This window comes from Crassostrea angulata, chromosome 6 (genome assembly GCF_025612915.1).
Source record: "Crassostrea angulata isolate pt1a10 chromosome 6, ASM2561291v2, whole genome shotgun sequence".
NCBI lineage: Eukaryota > Metazoa > Mollusca > Bivalvia > Ostreida > Ostreidae > Magallana > Magallana angulata.
In genome coordinates this window covers 18,971,678-18,987,419 of record NC_069116.1, presented here as the reverse complement: position 1 = coordinate 18,987,419, position 15,742 = coordinate 18,971,678, and the positions used below count along the sequence as shown (strand labels likewise).

Below are 15,742 nucleotides of genomic sequence, written 5' to 3'. Positions count from 1 at the left end.
AAAATTGTACTGTTCCACGATCCCGAACAAAATTTTCAGTACTTAAAGATTGATAATTAATGTGTCTGTTTAAGATATTCTTTTTCATGATTATTTTACTTCAAGCATATTTGATGTTATTTTAAGAAACATAGAAATAATTTTCGATGGAAACGGATTTTCATCGGGCACGGGATGCGTTTGTGTTGATTAAGATAAATATTTATTGTCGTCAAGCAAGACAGGGCATGCGCCTAGGTGCTCTATCTAGTGATTTCAGTCTGTAATATTGTGTTAATACGAGATATAATAATAATAATATATTGTTTTCGGCGAGCACAAACATTTTGATACACTGAATTGTATCGCGCACCTGCAGGATGAGGGCCTTTTTGAGAGGTCACGATGGGAGTGACCACCAGATTCTCTCCAAGCTAACGACCGTGGGTTGTGAAGGATGCGATCTCGTTATCAAGGTACGTGGGGAATTTTTATGCTGAATATATATGTCCATAATAATTAGATCAATTTTATCATATCACGTAGAGTATGCAGGCATGCAGTTCAATGTTAAGATATTATGGGAGAATGGCTCTAATTATATGTAAATTAAACCTCATGAGGCGCTTTAACAGTTTAATACATGCATGGCCATGCACATACTAATGTAAGTAATATCCACACTTTTGAAAATTGACTTAACAAACCTTTCCTTTATTTCTTGTCAAATGTACCCAATTAAACAAAAAATATTATAATATTTGCATGACTATAGAATCATCACATTAATTGTCTCTATAACTTGATGTACTGATACAATTTAATATTTATTGTTTTTTCAGACTGCTGGTGTTGACATGCAGCATGCAGTAATTGAATACAATGACCAAGAGAATGTATATGTTTTGAAAGATTTGAATACTGCGCAGGGAACATATGTTAATGACTGCCGCGTTCAAAATGCCGCAATAAGAATGGCACCAGGAGACCAAATAAAGTTTGGTTACATGGGAATGCCCTATGAATTTTTAGTGGATAATCAACCAAGTGTAAGTAATGCATGCTCCATTAACCTATATGTATGTATTGAACATATTATTCAAAAGGAGTATTACAAATTCAAATTAACTCAGTGTTTGATATACCAGTACATGTATACATGGATGTAGTAAATAAATGTGTGATTAAATGATTCCAGTAAAGTTATTGCTTTTCTCTAGAATGTATATATTACATTAAGCTCTGATCTTATTAATGAAGAGTTATTTTTCCAAAATGATAAAAAAAAATTACAAAAATTGTTAAATAATTTTCCACTTACCTATACAGGTATCCTGTCCACCTGTGCACTCCCAGCAGACCTGGAACCAACCCTTGACCCTCCTCCAGGAGGTGACCAATGAACAATCTATGCTAGGTCCGCCCCAGCAGATGAACTACTCTACAACACAGGGACAAATCTTCAACCAGTCTTCAACTCTGCCATTCCTACAGACAGGCACTGCCTGCATCACCATTCCTTCCACTGTGTGGACACCCTCGGACCGCAATAACCTTCCCCGCCCCCCAATATCCATGAGGGGGAGACCCCTGAGTGCGGGCTCAGCCCGCAGAGTTCAGACCATGGGGGCACCCCCTATACCCTCACCTGCTCCATCCATGCAACAAAGTAAGAATAAAATTGATTTCTTATAAGTTCATAAAAAAAAAATGTTATCAACACAAATATAAATGAATAATATTTCATAATTTTACAGGTGTAAGAAATGGTTGGGTGAATGGAATGGCTGGTAGGCAACAAGTTAACCAGAATGTAGACATCAACAAGGTGCAGGAAAAGGTAGTCATTCTGTTAATGATATTTCTATCACTGTTACTTAGTAATATTGTAATATTGTTTTACTGGTACTTGAATCTGTAGTTGAAATCATATACTGTAATCATAAACCTAACCTTTATCATAATGAAATTAAGTCTATATTATTTGTGAGACTTGTATTACTTTAAACTTATATCTATATTTCAAAAATGCAATAACTGGAATTCTTGATCTTTTTCAGGAACAAAAAATAATGCAGCTGAATGAGGAGGTGGGTAGATTGAGAGATGTAGAAATGGAGTCCTTCCGTAAAGACGCCTACATTCAGACTCTACAACAGCTGGTCAATGACCTAAAAACCAAGTTTGCCGAGCAGCAGCCATTGATAATGGGACAAGACGTAAACCTCACTCAGAAAATCTGTCAGCTAGAGAATGAAGTCACGTCTAAAGAGCAGGAGCTGAGTGCAGTCAAAGAACAGGTAACAGTTAAGGAGTTACTCAAAAATGTGCAAAATAAAATAGGCTAAATAAATAAAGTTAAAAACGGTATTTATAAGTTAACCCGCTAGTGAAACTTCTGTATTTTTGTTTGGAAATACTTTGACTTATTTATCCATTTTGTTTTAAAAATTGTATCACACGTTGGTATGATAATGCGTCAAATGTCTTACTGTAATTGATCATTTATTGTTTGATGATTTACAGCTGAGTCGGTTACAGCTTCACCAGCCGGTTTCTCCGGTGTCGGTTTTCGATACAGAGAGTAAGGAGACCAATCAGCTGAAGATCGAGTTGGAGAGAGCCAAGAAAGAAAAGAACATCACATCGGGACTCGTCACTCAGATGCAGAAAGATATGTCTAATAAGGTTTGTTTATATTTCTTATATATCACAGACAGTGTAATTGTATTCATAGAATTATTGTATTTAATATACTTGTATACAATTAGGTAGCTAATAGCTGTGCTCATGAATATATCTATACCTGTAAATCATCGTGAGAATCATGGTTCAGAGTTTAAGTTTGTTTGTACTTAGGTGTAGAATCAAACGTGTAGTATGATATCCATATACTATAAATAAATGATGAATAATTGTCGGTAGATATAATTAACGTTACTGTTCGTTGTTTTAGGATACAACTATTAGTAAACTCACACGAGAGATTGAGACTCTGAGAAAAGAAGTGAGAGAACGAGACATACAAATTTCTTCTGTTTCAAACAAGGTAAGGAAAGTTTGGTCTTGTAGTAGGAATTGACTGAATGTGGTTCTCGAGATGAAATGAATTTTTTGAAAATTATTTATTGTCACACTCTTAAAAAAAACCACTCTGTTCCAGCTTTCAAAGTCAAAAGACACACCACTGAGATCATCAGAGGATAGGGATGCACGTGAGAAGGAAATTATGAGCCTAAGACAGGTAAGATGGCTGCCATTATTGATTTCTTTTTACCTATTCTAAAAAGCTCGGAGGTTAAAGGGTGGGATGAAGGTTTCTGGTTTGACTCATAAGTAATCATATTCAGTCATTGCATGCTGTAGATCACTTCTCTATATGTATTCTTTATGACTTATGAATAAGTTTTCATAGACAGATCTACTAAATGATCACACACACCAAAATTCTTATGCTACAGACCCTGAAAGGTTTTGCTTCACCATTTTGCGCTCACTAGCAATTGAAATGTTTTGTATTTTACTACTTCCTTGTCACATTTTGCGCTCTTTCTCAAAATTTTGCGCTCTCCTTAACATTTGCGATTCTCATTCACATTTTGCGCCTTTGTTCACTGGTTACGCATTCTGTGTTGCCCCAAAATTTTAGTCGCAGTAATATATTTTACATCAAAAGCATCTTGTTAAAATTAAAGTTATTTTTAATTTTCAAAAAAGAAACAAGAGCATAGCTGTTTGTTTAAAGCTATGTCGTTGGCGTTTATTTGCGCATTTGCCGATAACATTGCCTAGCTCATATATATACTTCATTCAATCTCAGAATAAAACATTTCAGGGCCTGTTGATTAATGCAGTTCTTATTTTACTTTCTATGTATCTATATTTTTAAAACAACCCATTACACAAAACTGTAATATATTCTTCAATATCAGCCGTTAAGAGGTACCGATCAATCATATAATATTCTTTTTTTCATTGCACATTTTAGATAGATTTGGATGGGCTACAATATTAATGTTTACATAGCTCTTTTATCTGTTTATAATTGCGACTTTTAACGCATGCTTTTTATGTAAGAGACTGCCCTTTTTTGTGCACCCTTACACAAAACTGTCACTTTTATTCTCTATGTTTGATATCAGGACTTAGATTATTTTGAGGTAAGTCTTTTGTAGCATATACACACTAATTTTGTTTGTATATTCCAATCAATTATTATTATAGTGCATGATTCAAGCATTCAAAAATGCAGCTATTTTAATTATATATAGCCATATATATATTTATACATAATTTTACAGATTATGCTATATTTACAATTCAATGACCCATATATTTACTGTCATTAACTAAATTCAGCTACTTTGATATACATTGTAAATGTCCAAATGTACTTCCATTTACCCTCTCTGTATTAAATTGAATCGGTTGTAAATTAATTACCAGTAATGTAAAATCCAGATTGTGAATCTATATACATTTTTGTTTCAATTTAACTGTTAACCATGTTGTAAATGATCATTCACATTCCATTAAATTTTTGTTTGGAGTTTCCCTAATCAAATTGATAACAGTAACCGATTCTATATATATTGCATATGAATTGAAATAATCATACAATTCACAATAACAACACAAAATGTATTAACTTTGCCACATATCAACAAATAATTTCCATCTCTTGATAGTATGAAGATGTAAGTATTGATGATGTACCGATAAATTACAGGCCAGAGGAAAAAAGATATTTTTTTGCTAAATGTGCTCTAGCTGTGAAAAAATTTTAAATTATGGATATGAAAAAATAGAAACTATGAACAGTCAAGTGTACATGTATAAACACATGTACAGCAAGGTTTGTGTATACTAGCTGGTAATCTGGTTGTGCGGCTGTTAATTAGGAATATGTAACTAAATATTGTTATTTTTTATGATCATATCATATCTGGAAATGATTATATAAAATATCACTTGAAGGAGAATTTAATGATTTCGAAGTTAATGTTTTACTGAAAGGGCCAGTTGGCCTTATTGGCTATCTAGTATTTTACACTGTGGTTTACTGTTTTGAATAGCTAGACACAATAAGATATTTTGAGTTTTTATTTTGCTAGAATTTTTTTTTTATTTTTTGACTGATTAATTCACTGCCAGATCTATCTTTATGATTTAATTTTTAATTTTAGTTAATTGCAATTAGAGTTTTTATCAATTTCTATTATTGAACGAACAATGAACTGGCTATTTGAAATCTGTTGATATCTTGAATGGTATCATAGTTATATTTATGGGTATAAGTCAAAATACAGAATAACAAGATCAAAATGAATGCATCAAAATTTACTAGCCTTGTAACTTGCACAGTATAACATCTACATGTAATTGGTGAACTATATCAAAGATTTGTTTCATTAAGTTCCCTTTTCATTTTCCAACTTTGAATTATAAGCAAATGAGGGTAAAAAAAAAAGAATTTTTTAAATAGAGAACTATTAGAATGGATTAATCTCAAAGTTTAGGCTAGTGATTAAATACTGATTAAAAATAATGTAAGACATTTATATCCAAAACAAAACTTGTCTCAGTCATATAAGTTATGCCTTTTTCCTTTCAGAAATACAAAACTGCTGAGAATAAAATGCAAGAGCAGGAGGAGCTTATCAACACCCTGAAACAGGAACTTGAGAAGTCCAAGGTCAGCATCTTTGATGAGAAGAGTCAGCAGAAAAAACTCGAGACACAGATTGATCAACTCAAGTCAGAGCTGTCTGATGTCCAGAGGACCGAGCGAGTGGTCAGGATCGACCTGGAACAAGCCACCAAGAGGGTAGGTCTGCTAAGTCCTACACACCCAATGTTCTATCACATTCTCCATTTAAACATGGCAACCGATCTTCATTGAAGTGTTGAGTACTTGATATTCTGAAAAACATATAGTATTTCGATGAACTGCCTGTGCCACCTGCATTTGCAGAGTAGATACTTGAAGTTTACTAGGATATTGGTTTCTTATTGGTTACTTCATTAGAAATATATTTCTTACTTAGATATTGTGTTTGTTTCAATTCAAAATCTCATAGAAAAGTTTAAGAGCTTCAACAGATATTTGTTTTTGTTTCAATTTTGTTCAGTGTTTGTGGTTCCTTAAGATAAACCCTTTTACTATTCCACTCTCTTTACATATACCATAGATAAGTTTTTCTTAGCATTCTGAGAGCAGTAGGGTAAATCTAGTTTGTGTGAATTTTCAGCTTGAAAGATTCAGGAACAGAGTGGTCCAGGCTGCCTACTCCTCGGGCTCCACAAAGGCCCCAGAAGGGGAGATCACTGATGACCAGCTTGTGGACACACTGAAGAAACTGGCTGAGGAGAGGACGGAGTTCCACAATAAGGTCAAGGACATGGAGAAACAGCTCAAACTGACGGACAGCAGCAGTAACGTGTTCAAGCGCAACATCACCAAACTACGCACCGACCTCGAGAAATCTATCGTAAGTGATTCTCTAGACATTACATTATAACTGATTTCTTTGATTCCTATGCTAAATGTGGAGAGGATATCCAAATCATTATGTTGATACCATTTTTAAAACTATAAAATGAAGGTTTAGATGTTTATTTTTACATCAGTAGAAACACTGATAGAATTTTATCGTTCCCTTATAGTTCCATGAAAAGTGTATATATTTCTGATTGTTTTTAGGAGAACCTGAAGACCAATGGTTTCCTGGTGAGCAGCCTGAAGCACGAGATGGAGCTGTTACAGTCCGTAACCGGGGAGGAGTCGATCCTGTGGATGAGGGACTGCCTCGTACAGCTACTGACAAACGTCTCCGCCTGGGAGAAGGAGATAGAGACTTCTCTACAGACCTGTGGAATCAACATCAACCTCTCTAATGATGGTAAGTCATAATCAGTCCTTATGATAACTTAATGAAAATGGATTTACTGAAGTCTTTCTGGTTGTGATAATTGTGAATACTGGTTAACATTTCTTGGTAATAAATTTAAAAACACAACAAAAACAAAAATAGTTTGGGTGTTTTGAGTGTTTCTTTAATTAGTGTGATTTTATACTAAGTATATTTTACACTTGGTATGCAGTAGTGAGTTGCATGAAAAAAAAATCAGAAAAAATATTTTTATACTTCATTTATACATTTGTTCCAGGACCTGGAAAACACATTGTGAGTATGCATTCCAAGTTACAAGTCCTGCAAAAAGAGAAAGAGAATTTAGAGACCAAGTTAGCTAATACAGAGAAAGAGTTCAAGTCAGAGCTAGAGATGAAGATCAAAGTGATGAAGGAGGAAAATGAGAACCTTGTGAAAGACGCAATAGAAAAAACAAGGGCAGAAGGTATGTGTTTTTTGAGTTTCCTCCCTTTCAACAGCAATTATATTGACGTAAGTTTGGTATGAACAGCTACTTCCCTCGTTTTACATTGATGACACATAGAACCGGTAAATAGATGCTCTTTTGTAATGATAATTCTATCAAATGTCTATTTTTTTGTAGGTGAGGAGACTTTGAACAAGGCAATAGAGGAGCTGAAATTTGTGGAATCAGAAAAGAGAGAAAATGCAATAGCAGGAGAGCAGAAAAAGATTGAAGAGCTGCAAGTTACCATTGACCAGCTAAGAGTGGTAAGTTGACAGAGCTGACCAAATGTAAAGGTCACTCTCAGCCACATTTTTATTTTGATTTTGTGGATAACAAACTGTCTTGATGAACGTACATTATTGAGGGGGAAGGGGAATATGATGGTGAGGGATAATGTAAGAAGAGGAGTGGGATTCTAGATGTATAATTTTAATAGAAAATTTTTATTTAATTTAGATATAAAATTCATTTTAATGCATATTTCTTGCATGTCTAAATATTTATTTCTATCTCTCAGAACCTACAAGAGAGGCAGAGAGAGTTTGAGGAGAAGTTACAGGAGGCCTCCTCCACTATCCACCAGATCGACGAATACAAGGCCATCCAGGAGGAACTGGAGGCCAGGATCAAGGCCCTGGAGACGGAGAAACTGGAGCTGAGCACCCAGCTGTCCTCCGAGGCTCAAGACAGGGACAAGAAGTACGAGCAGGACATTGAGGCCTACAAGGAGCAGAACAAACAGCATTCAGTCACTATCTGTGCCATGGAAGAGAGGTTGATCAAGCTCATGAAGAAGAACAAGGATTACCAGGAGGAAATTACAGTGCTGAAGAAAACTATTCAAGGTAATGAACTCCTTTAAATTAAATACACAGTAAAAATGACTATTTTGATGTCATCTATATTCTTGAATGACAACCACCCATTGACTCTTGATAAAAGTTAGCAGGTCTGTTGATTTCATGTCTCTGCTTTTATAGAAATGAAGACAGAGATGATACAACTGAAGGACAAGGCAGCTGCCGCTGCCCACACCAAGCCTGCCCCGCCCCCCAAACCAAAGGTCATAGTTCAGAAGCCATCACAGGACTATGTAGCAATGGAGCAGTTAGTGGTGGTGTTGAGGTAAGGTCCATAAAGGGAGGCAACTGTATCAAAGTTGAAACAAAATAGACTTTGGAAATCAAATTTTTTTGCCTGTATTCAGATTTGTATACTTCACAGAAAAATGCAACTTTCAAAATCATACTGTTAGGAATTGCAGAATTTCTAAAGTACAAATATTTCATGAAAAGTAAATTTGTAGGAAAATGATGTTTTGGTTGTTACATATGTACTGACCTCTTTGCTGACTTTTATTCTCTCATATCTAGGAAAGAAAACAGTGATTTGAAGAACACCATCCAGAGTCGGGACGATGTGATCCTGGGTCTAAGGAGGGACCTTGCTGGTGCTCATGCCAGACTGTCCGATATCACAGGTACCTATTGCAATACAAAAATCTAAGAATATGTACATGTAAACAATGTCTTATAGGAGGTCACCATGTCTAGTTGTGTGATCGAATTGAGGATGGTGAAGCAATTTGAATTTTGAGAAAGCAGTTCACTTTTAGAGACAAAAAATTGATAAAGTATTGATGTAATTACAGGTGAACTAAGTGAGAGTCAGAAGCAGGAGATGGAGAAACACAAGGAGAAGCTTGTCCAGCGGGAGAGAGAGATTGAAGGACTGAGGCTGCAGATGGCCAAGTTATCCAAAATCATCGACAAACAGAAAGATGAAATCAAAAGCTTACAGAAACAGCTCAGGTTAGTTGAAAAAGCACTGTGTAATTCAACTGCTTTGAATTGGAATTTTCATTCATCAACCAAAAAAATCTCCCTTCCTTTGTCTGCGACAGAGAAAGTTTAATGCTTGTTTTACATAAAAATGTCTATAAATATATCAAAGACCCCAAGTGTTAAAAAAAGCTATCCATGTTATTGGGCATTTAAATGCCCACAGTTCTTTATTTTAAAAGCTCTTTGAAAACATGTTAAAGATTTCAGTGATACAATTGTGAAGAAAAAAATCAATAGGCTTATTGACTTAAGATCATATACCTTTTGTAATATTTAATTAGTTACACATTGGCCTTTTGAGGTAAAGGAAGCAGACCTCTTATATATGTCTTCTTAACAGTGAAGTCTGTTGCTTATTGGTTGGTTATCTGTTTTTGAAACTAAGGAATGATTTCTGTTCTGTTCAACTTTGTAGTGAGGAGAAGGCCATTTCAATCAAGTTCCAGTCCAACATGGATGAGAAGAACCGACGAATCAAAGAACTGGAGCTGGAGGTGGAGAATGAGAGAATGGAGCAGAAGAAACAGCTAGATCTCCTGGATCAGGAGGTAATCTTAATCCCTTTATATGAGTGGATTATTGGATTAACATGACCCTGTTATTCTAAAAACTCCATTGCTTCACATCTTAATTATTCAAATAAATTACTGAAAGGCTGTAAGTCTTTTGCATGCATGCAATTTTCCTTATGCAAATTTGATAAAGTCTCAAACTGAAAATCATTGGTCAATAAATCCAATCTAATTGAAAATTAATGTTTCACTATAAAAGTGATAATGCGTTGAGTAAAATCATCCTATTTGTAAGGAGCATAAATCACTAAATTTTATTGATACATAACCCTTATGAAAAAAAATCTTCATTATTACATATTCTTTTGTACAATGGTTTATTCAAGAACATTTCATGAAATTTAAAGTTAAAAACTATCCATTGCAATTGGCCCTTATGAAAATGATATTTCATAATTGATATTCTGCATCTTTTTTTATGCATTTACTATTTAAGTGTATTTTCTTACAGGGTAGAATAACCTCTGAGCTGACGGCTCTTGGTGCTCAGTGTCGTGGGGAGAGACATGAACAGGTCATCACCCGTCAAAGAGAGGCTCTGGCTGAACTACGCCTCAGGTGTAAAAATCTAGAACAGGCCAAACCACCTCGTAAGTTAAAATCAAAATCTTAATGATGTATATGCATATCATAATATTTTCATTTGTTGTTAATATAGTCCGCTTAATATAAGATTTTTCCTGACAAAATAACTATTATATTAAGAGGGGTCCACTGTACATTGAATAAAGATTAAGTAATCATTTAAAAATAATGATTTAAAAAAAACAAAAGTAATTTTATGTTTGCATATCAATTCCAACAATAAGATGAAACTAAATGTTCAAATTTTTTGTTATTAATTTTTAATTTATTAAATAAATCTTTACCTTTACTCAGTGCCAACTCAGGACCAAGCTTTACAACAAGTGATCATGCTGAAGAAGGAGCTGGCTGAGATCAAAGCCAATCAGGCTCTGTCTGAGAACAGCGAATTGTCCTCGGGACTCGAGAGGGAAGTCTCCAGGGCCAGAGGCATGCTGGGATCTGTCAATGCAGAGGCAGACATGGAAAGGAGTGCCCACCGAGAAACTATGGACGCCCTAGATGCCAGTGAAAGCTCAGTAAGTGGCAAACTGTTTGTGAAATACTTATATCAATGCTTTATGAATGGGTCAAGTTTCTCCCTTGGTCTTGCTTTATGTAGAAATTGAAAGTATTCAGTTGCATGCATATTAAAATTAGATGTGATATATTTTTGCATATGTTGCAAGAGTGCAAGTGAATCTTGCATCTAATTATATTCAGATTATTGTAGTCAAACATTTTGAACAATTTGATGTAATGGATGGACTTGATGAAAATATCCATGTTTAACAAATAATTTTAATGATAATGTATATTTAGATATAATTATTTCATCTATATGAATAAACTTATTTCAAACAATTACAGTACATTACATTGCTGAGAGCAATGGCTAGCTGCCTCGAGATGGAATCTGTGGATGGGCTTCGTCCCATTGGCCATATTCCAAAGGATGAGCGAGAGAGGCTATTGGTCGAGAGAGAGAACACCTGTCAGATCCTGGCCAATAGAATCAAGGTCCTACTGGAGAGAATTGCCCGGAAGGAGGAGCTGCTCCAGGGATACGAGAGAGACCTGGCCAAACTCAGGTGAGACACACACACATTGCTTCCCTTATACAGTTTTTATAAAGATCAAAACAGCTCATTCTAATTCCAATAATAGCACTAGCTTGAACATTTATTTAGTTCAACATCACAACCACAAACAGAACTTTTTTGTCTTCAACAAAAAGTAATGGTTGTTTATCCCTTATTTATTTGAAATGTCAAGAAAATTTTCCCAATAGCTGACTAAAGTTCTGTCAAGAATAATAAAAAAAAAGAAAACAGTAGGTCTTTTTGACCGAAAATATATTGACTGAAAATATATGTTCAGTGTTACAGGTAGTGGGCAAAAATTTTTATTTTTGTATCAAGTCTGATTCAAATTCTATCATAAGTATATAATTCATCATAAATCTGTAGTGTTTGGAATCATTGAATTGACAAAAGACTAATACAAAAATAGTTTAGGTACATGTACTTTCAATATTGTATAGCATTTATCTATCTTTGAAATGACAAAAAATACTATGAAAAATAAATATATTTGGTATATTTCATATTGAATTGTATATCATGCACATGTACTTATATGTACAACAGACACTCAAAAAATCTTCACTTTAAATATTCCCCTCATTTCTTTTTCATTCACATTGAGAATATTGATCCAATTTGTTTATTGACATTTTATGTGATATTTATTTATGTACAAATAATGTGAATGTGAAGGACCATAAAATGTCAATAGGACATTATTGAAATTCTTTACTCTGGAACATATCATGTAATCTATACTCAATTTATGATTTTTAAAAAAATTTCTTCACTATGCAAAATCATTCGGTTATATGTATTTGGGACAATGAGTTCATTGTAATTTAATTAGTTTTGACTTGAATGATGAATTTGGTGCACAAAATATCATAAGCATAAGCTTTCCTGGATTTGATATTTGCATGCACATATAATGCTAATAGCTTTTGAAATAAAATGCAACATATAAGAGGTTTTATGTGGACAAGGAAACAACTCTTATTTTGATGAAACCCATGTGTGAAGAGTCATTCCCACACTCAACTTATAGAAGAGCACTTTCCTGTATTCACAGTTAATTTAAAATGTAATGAATTAATCTCTTAAACTTAATAAGTGTATACATTTAAAGACCTTATGTCAGTATGAGAGGAATATTTTTAATGCATGAGGTTTAAGCCATATATAAGCATGTATGTCCATTTTTTTTTCACTGCATATGATATGTCTGAATTTACTACAAGGAAGTTTACATTGCATGGTTCAATGTCCAACTTTTTCAGTAAATCACAATTTGGTGTAAAGTACCGGTATATTTATACCATACAAGTTTTTGACTACATACATGTTCATAAATTAGCAGAACAATTTGATTAAAATGAGTTTCCAAATCTGTTTACCCTTGCTGTCAAAACAATGATTGTCGAACATATTGACATGCCCAGTAAATATAATACCTGGTAGTTGTTTATTATTCATTTAAAGATTCGATCAACACACGAAAACTAGACTTGAAAAACATTTTAATGAACTAAATAAGCTTGTTCTGTGTATTTATTTAATAGATAAGTTTTAGATACAAGTATTTGATGTACAAAATTAAAGTACTGAAATGCATGTTGCACGTTTACTTCAATTTAAAATTTTGTTTTCCTTCAATGTTAGGACTTGAACTGGAATGTGCAATTTTCAACAGAGTTACTTTTCATATTTCATTCAAAATGGAAAAAAAACTAGTTATTCCAATGAGTGACTTCTTAAATTTGTCAAATGACTGTCAATTTCTTATTCAAAGCAAAGTCCCAACAATATCCTCTGTTGATTAAGATTAATTGCTCAAATATTTATACATGTATTCATTTATTTCAGACAAGCTCAAGAATTGGCAAATAGAAACTCAACACAAGTTGAAAATCTTGCTGTAAGTATTGTTATGATACAAGTTTTAAAAAAAATGATTTAATATAAGTGTATGTCTATAGAATTTAATTTTATTTCATTTCTTAATTTTAGAATGATGTGAAGAGTAGAACAGAGGAAACTCAGTATCTACGAGAATCTCTTAGTCGAACTCGAGACCGTCTCGATCAGGAGAAGAGACTCAACAAAGCAATTAAACAACGCAAGGTATTTGAACATTTCTTTATGAAAATACGCGAGACACTGTCAAGTGATGCTAAAATTAAACTTGATACAAGTTGTAATATTCAATACTTAAATGTAACTCCTCTAAACTTATTTTAGTGCGCTTGCATGATTAGAGAAATACATGTGATAGCATGTTTGCCTAAAATAAAATCTGTGACATTTCTGTCTCCCAGAACAGAGCTTTATATCTGTATATTGTAACATTTTTCCAGACTTTCCACTTGGAGAATGAAAGACTTCACCAGCAACAAGTTCCCGCCTCCCACCATTGTAAGGAGGAAGATATCTTTGGAAAGGTCAGTTATTTGTATACTGTAGATTCCTAGTTAAACCGAGTAATAAATATCCACGTAAAATCACAAGAAGTACATCTGGCGAATTTTAAAATCTCACTTTTTTTTTTGACATATGTAAACTATATGAAATAATTATAAAAATTCGACATTCACGATTTCATGTTCTCGAGATTTGATGGAAAACAGTAGAATCGCAGATTAATGTACTCGCGTAAAATAAAAACTGTACAGTAAAACAATTCAAGAAATATTACTAAATGGTTTATTGATATTTTAAAACTATGCTTTCAAAATTCGTATGCATGTTTCTATGTTATAAATTGACAGGGAGAAGAATAAGTTCTGATGGCTCTTTTATATTTTTACAGAGTTCAGCGAGGAGGAAAGCAAGTAAGGACTCTCTTCGAAGGAAGAACTACGAGATAAGCACACTGAAAAAGGAACTCTGCAGCAAAGAGCAGTCCCTGTATGACACAGAGAATAGGCTTTACATGATAGAGAACACTGTTGTAAGTATATCAAAAACAGAATTTAATCTCATAAGGCAAAAACCTGAAATGAAGCCAGATTACAATGTACATAAAATTTCTTCGCCAAACACGAGTTCAGAATATATATATTTTTAGATCTTTTTTGATCAGAGAATCTCATTCAGATAAAAGCAAAATACTATGCATTGCATGCATATATATGATATAATCATTATACATGTGTATGGGAAATAAATAATTTATACAATATATATATTTAACAAAAAATTAATAAATTATCTATACAATATATATACACATGTACATATGTATCTATTTAATGATATATGTACCAGGTAATAAGAAATGTACTTTTTTTTATTTTTCAGGGGATGGAAAGAAAAAGAGAGCAAGAAATAATTGAATCATAGTGATTAACAAATTTATTTAATTACAATTGGCAATTCCATACCCCAGAGGTGCATTTCCCAAAATATTAGGAATTTGGTACTAGTGCGATAGTGCTTGCATTACCGGTAGTTAACAATTGACCATATTATGGTCATTAATTTAGCATGCATGACGTTCGACATTTTGACCAATTGATAGACTTGAATGTCTTGAGCATAATAGTTGTATCTATGCTTTTCTTTGGGTTAATTAAACTTCAATAAATACAATGTAATATGATAATATATGAATTTGATATTGTTAATTGAATTAGAAAACAAAGTTAAGATTGATTTTTAATGAAAGATATTGTATACTAAAGGGAGTATTTTAATTGACCAGTATATTTAAAGTTTTTTTAAATCTAAGATGTACATATATGTATTTCTTATTGTATAAGCTAAGAGCATAGAGGCCAAATTCAAGATTAGTAACTTTTAAATTGCAACTGGTTCATAAAGCTAGTCCTTAAATATTTAACAAAAATATGAAGTTTTGTATGTGTGAGAAATGTACGAAATGGATGTTTTTATCATACAAAGCACACCTGTGATATTGTATCTATAAATAGACTGGAGAAATCCTTGATATGTAACTGGGTTAAGGTATGCTTCTGTAGTGATATCTCTACCTAGTGTTTTCTCTTTTTAGTGGAGATTTTTATACTGTTTTCATACATGTATTCATATGTTAAACTTATTCTTACAAGAGGGAATAACAAACAAAATTTCTACTATTTTTGAACAACAAAAAATCATGCATAACATATGATGGTATTCCTCATAATTAAATCAAATGGATGATTTTGATTGGTTATTTCAGACATTTACACTGAAATAATGATTTTTTAAAATTTAGGTTCATATTAAAACTTTTTTGTTAGAGATCATTTTATATACATTTTATATATATATTAGTATGCTTTGTTTTGTTGATGTAGAATTCTTGACAGAT

At 33.2% G+C, this 15,742-nt stretch overlaps 1 protein-coding gene across 2 annotated transcripts; it reads left to right on the top strand.

Moving 5' to 3' along the window:
- Nucleotides 1-211: 211 nt before the first annotated feature.
- Nucleotides 212-15,489, top strand: LOC128188365 (forkhead-associated domain-containing protein 1-like). 2 transcript variants are annotated; one of them, XM_052859370.1, is made up of 27 exons: nucleotides 212-455; nucleotides 822-1,028; nucleotides 1,309-1,648; nucleotides 1,737-1,819; nucleotides 2,040-2,279; nucleotides 2,506-2,667; nucleotides 2,936-3,028; nucleotides 3,143-3,223; nucleotides 4,122-4,139; nucleotides 5,594-5,806; nucleotides 6,231-6,470; nucleotides 6,683-6,881; nucleotides 7,150-7,338; nucleotides 7,498-7,625; nucleotides 7,880-8,207; nucleotides 8,343-8,487; nucleotides 8,736-8,842; nucleotides 9,014-9,173; nucleotides 9,622-9,754; nucleotides 10,230-10,368; nucleotides 10,658-10,881; nucleotides 11,213-11,433; nucleotides 13,294-13,345; nucleotides 13,438-13,551; nucleotides 13,785-13,868; nucleotides 14,237-14,377; nucleotides 14,728-15,489. In XM_052859370.1, the coding sequence occupies exons 1-27, from the start codon at nucleotides 360-362 to the stop codon at nucleotides 14,767-14,769; spliced, it is 4,179 nt and encodes a 1,392-aa protein (XP_052715330.1). In that variant the 5' UTR covers nucleotides 212-359; the 3' UTR covers nucleotides 14,770-15,489. The 2 variants fall into 2 exon arrangements, with proteins under 2 accessions (XP_052715330.1, XP_052715331.1); XM_052859371.1 differs by lacking the exon at nucleotides 4,122-4,139.
- Nucleotides 15,490-15,742: the final 253 nt, after the last annotated feature.

Bases quoted from the DNA above. Each gene is read 5' to 3' on its own strand.
- LOC128188365 (XM_052859370.1), top strand. From the start codon at position 360: ATGAGGGCCTTTTTGAGAGGTCACGATGGGAGTGACCACCAGATTCTC. The intron at 10,369-10,657 runs GTAAGTTAAAAT...ACCTTTACTCAG, and splicing joins AGAACAGGCCAAACCACCTC to TGCCAACTCAGGACCAAGCT. The intron at 13,346-13,437 runs GTAAGTATTGTT...TCTTAATTTTAG, and splicing joins CACAAGTTGAAAATCTTGCT to AATGATGTGAAGAGTAGAAC.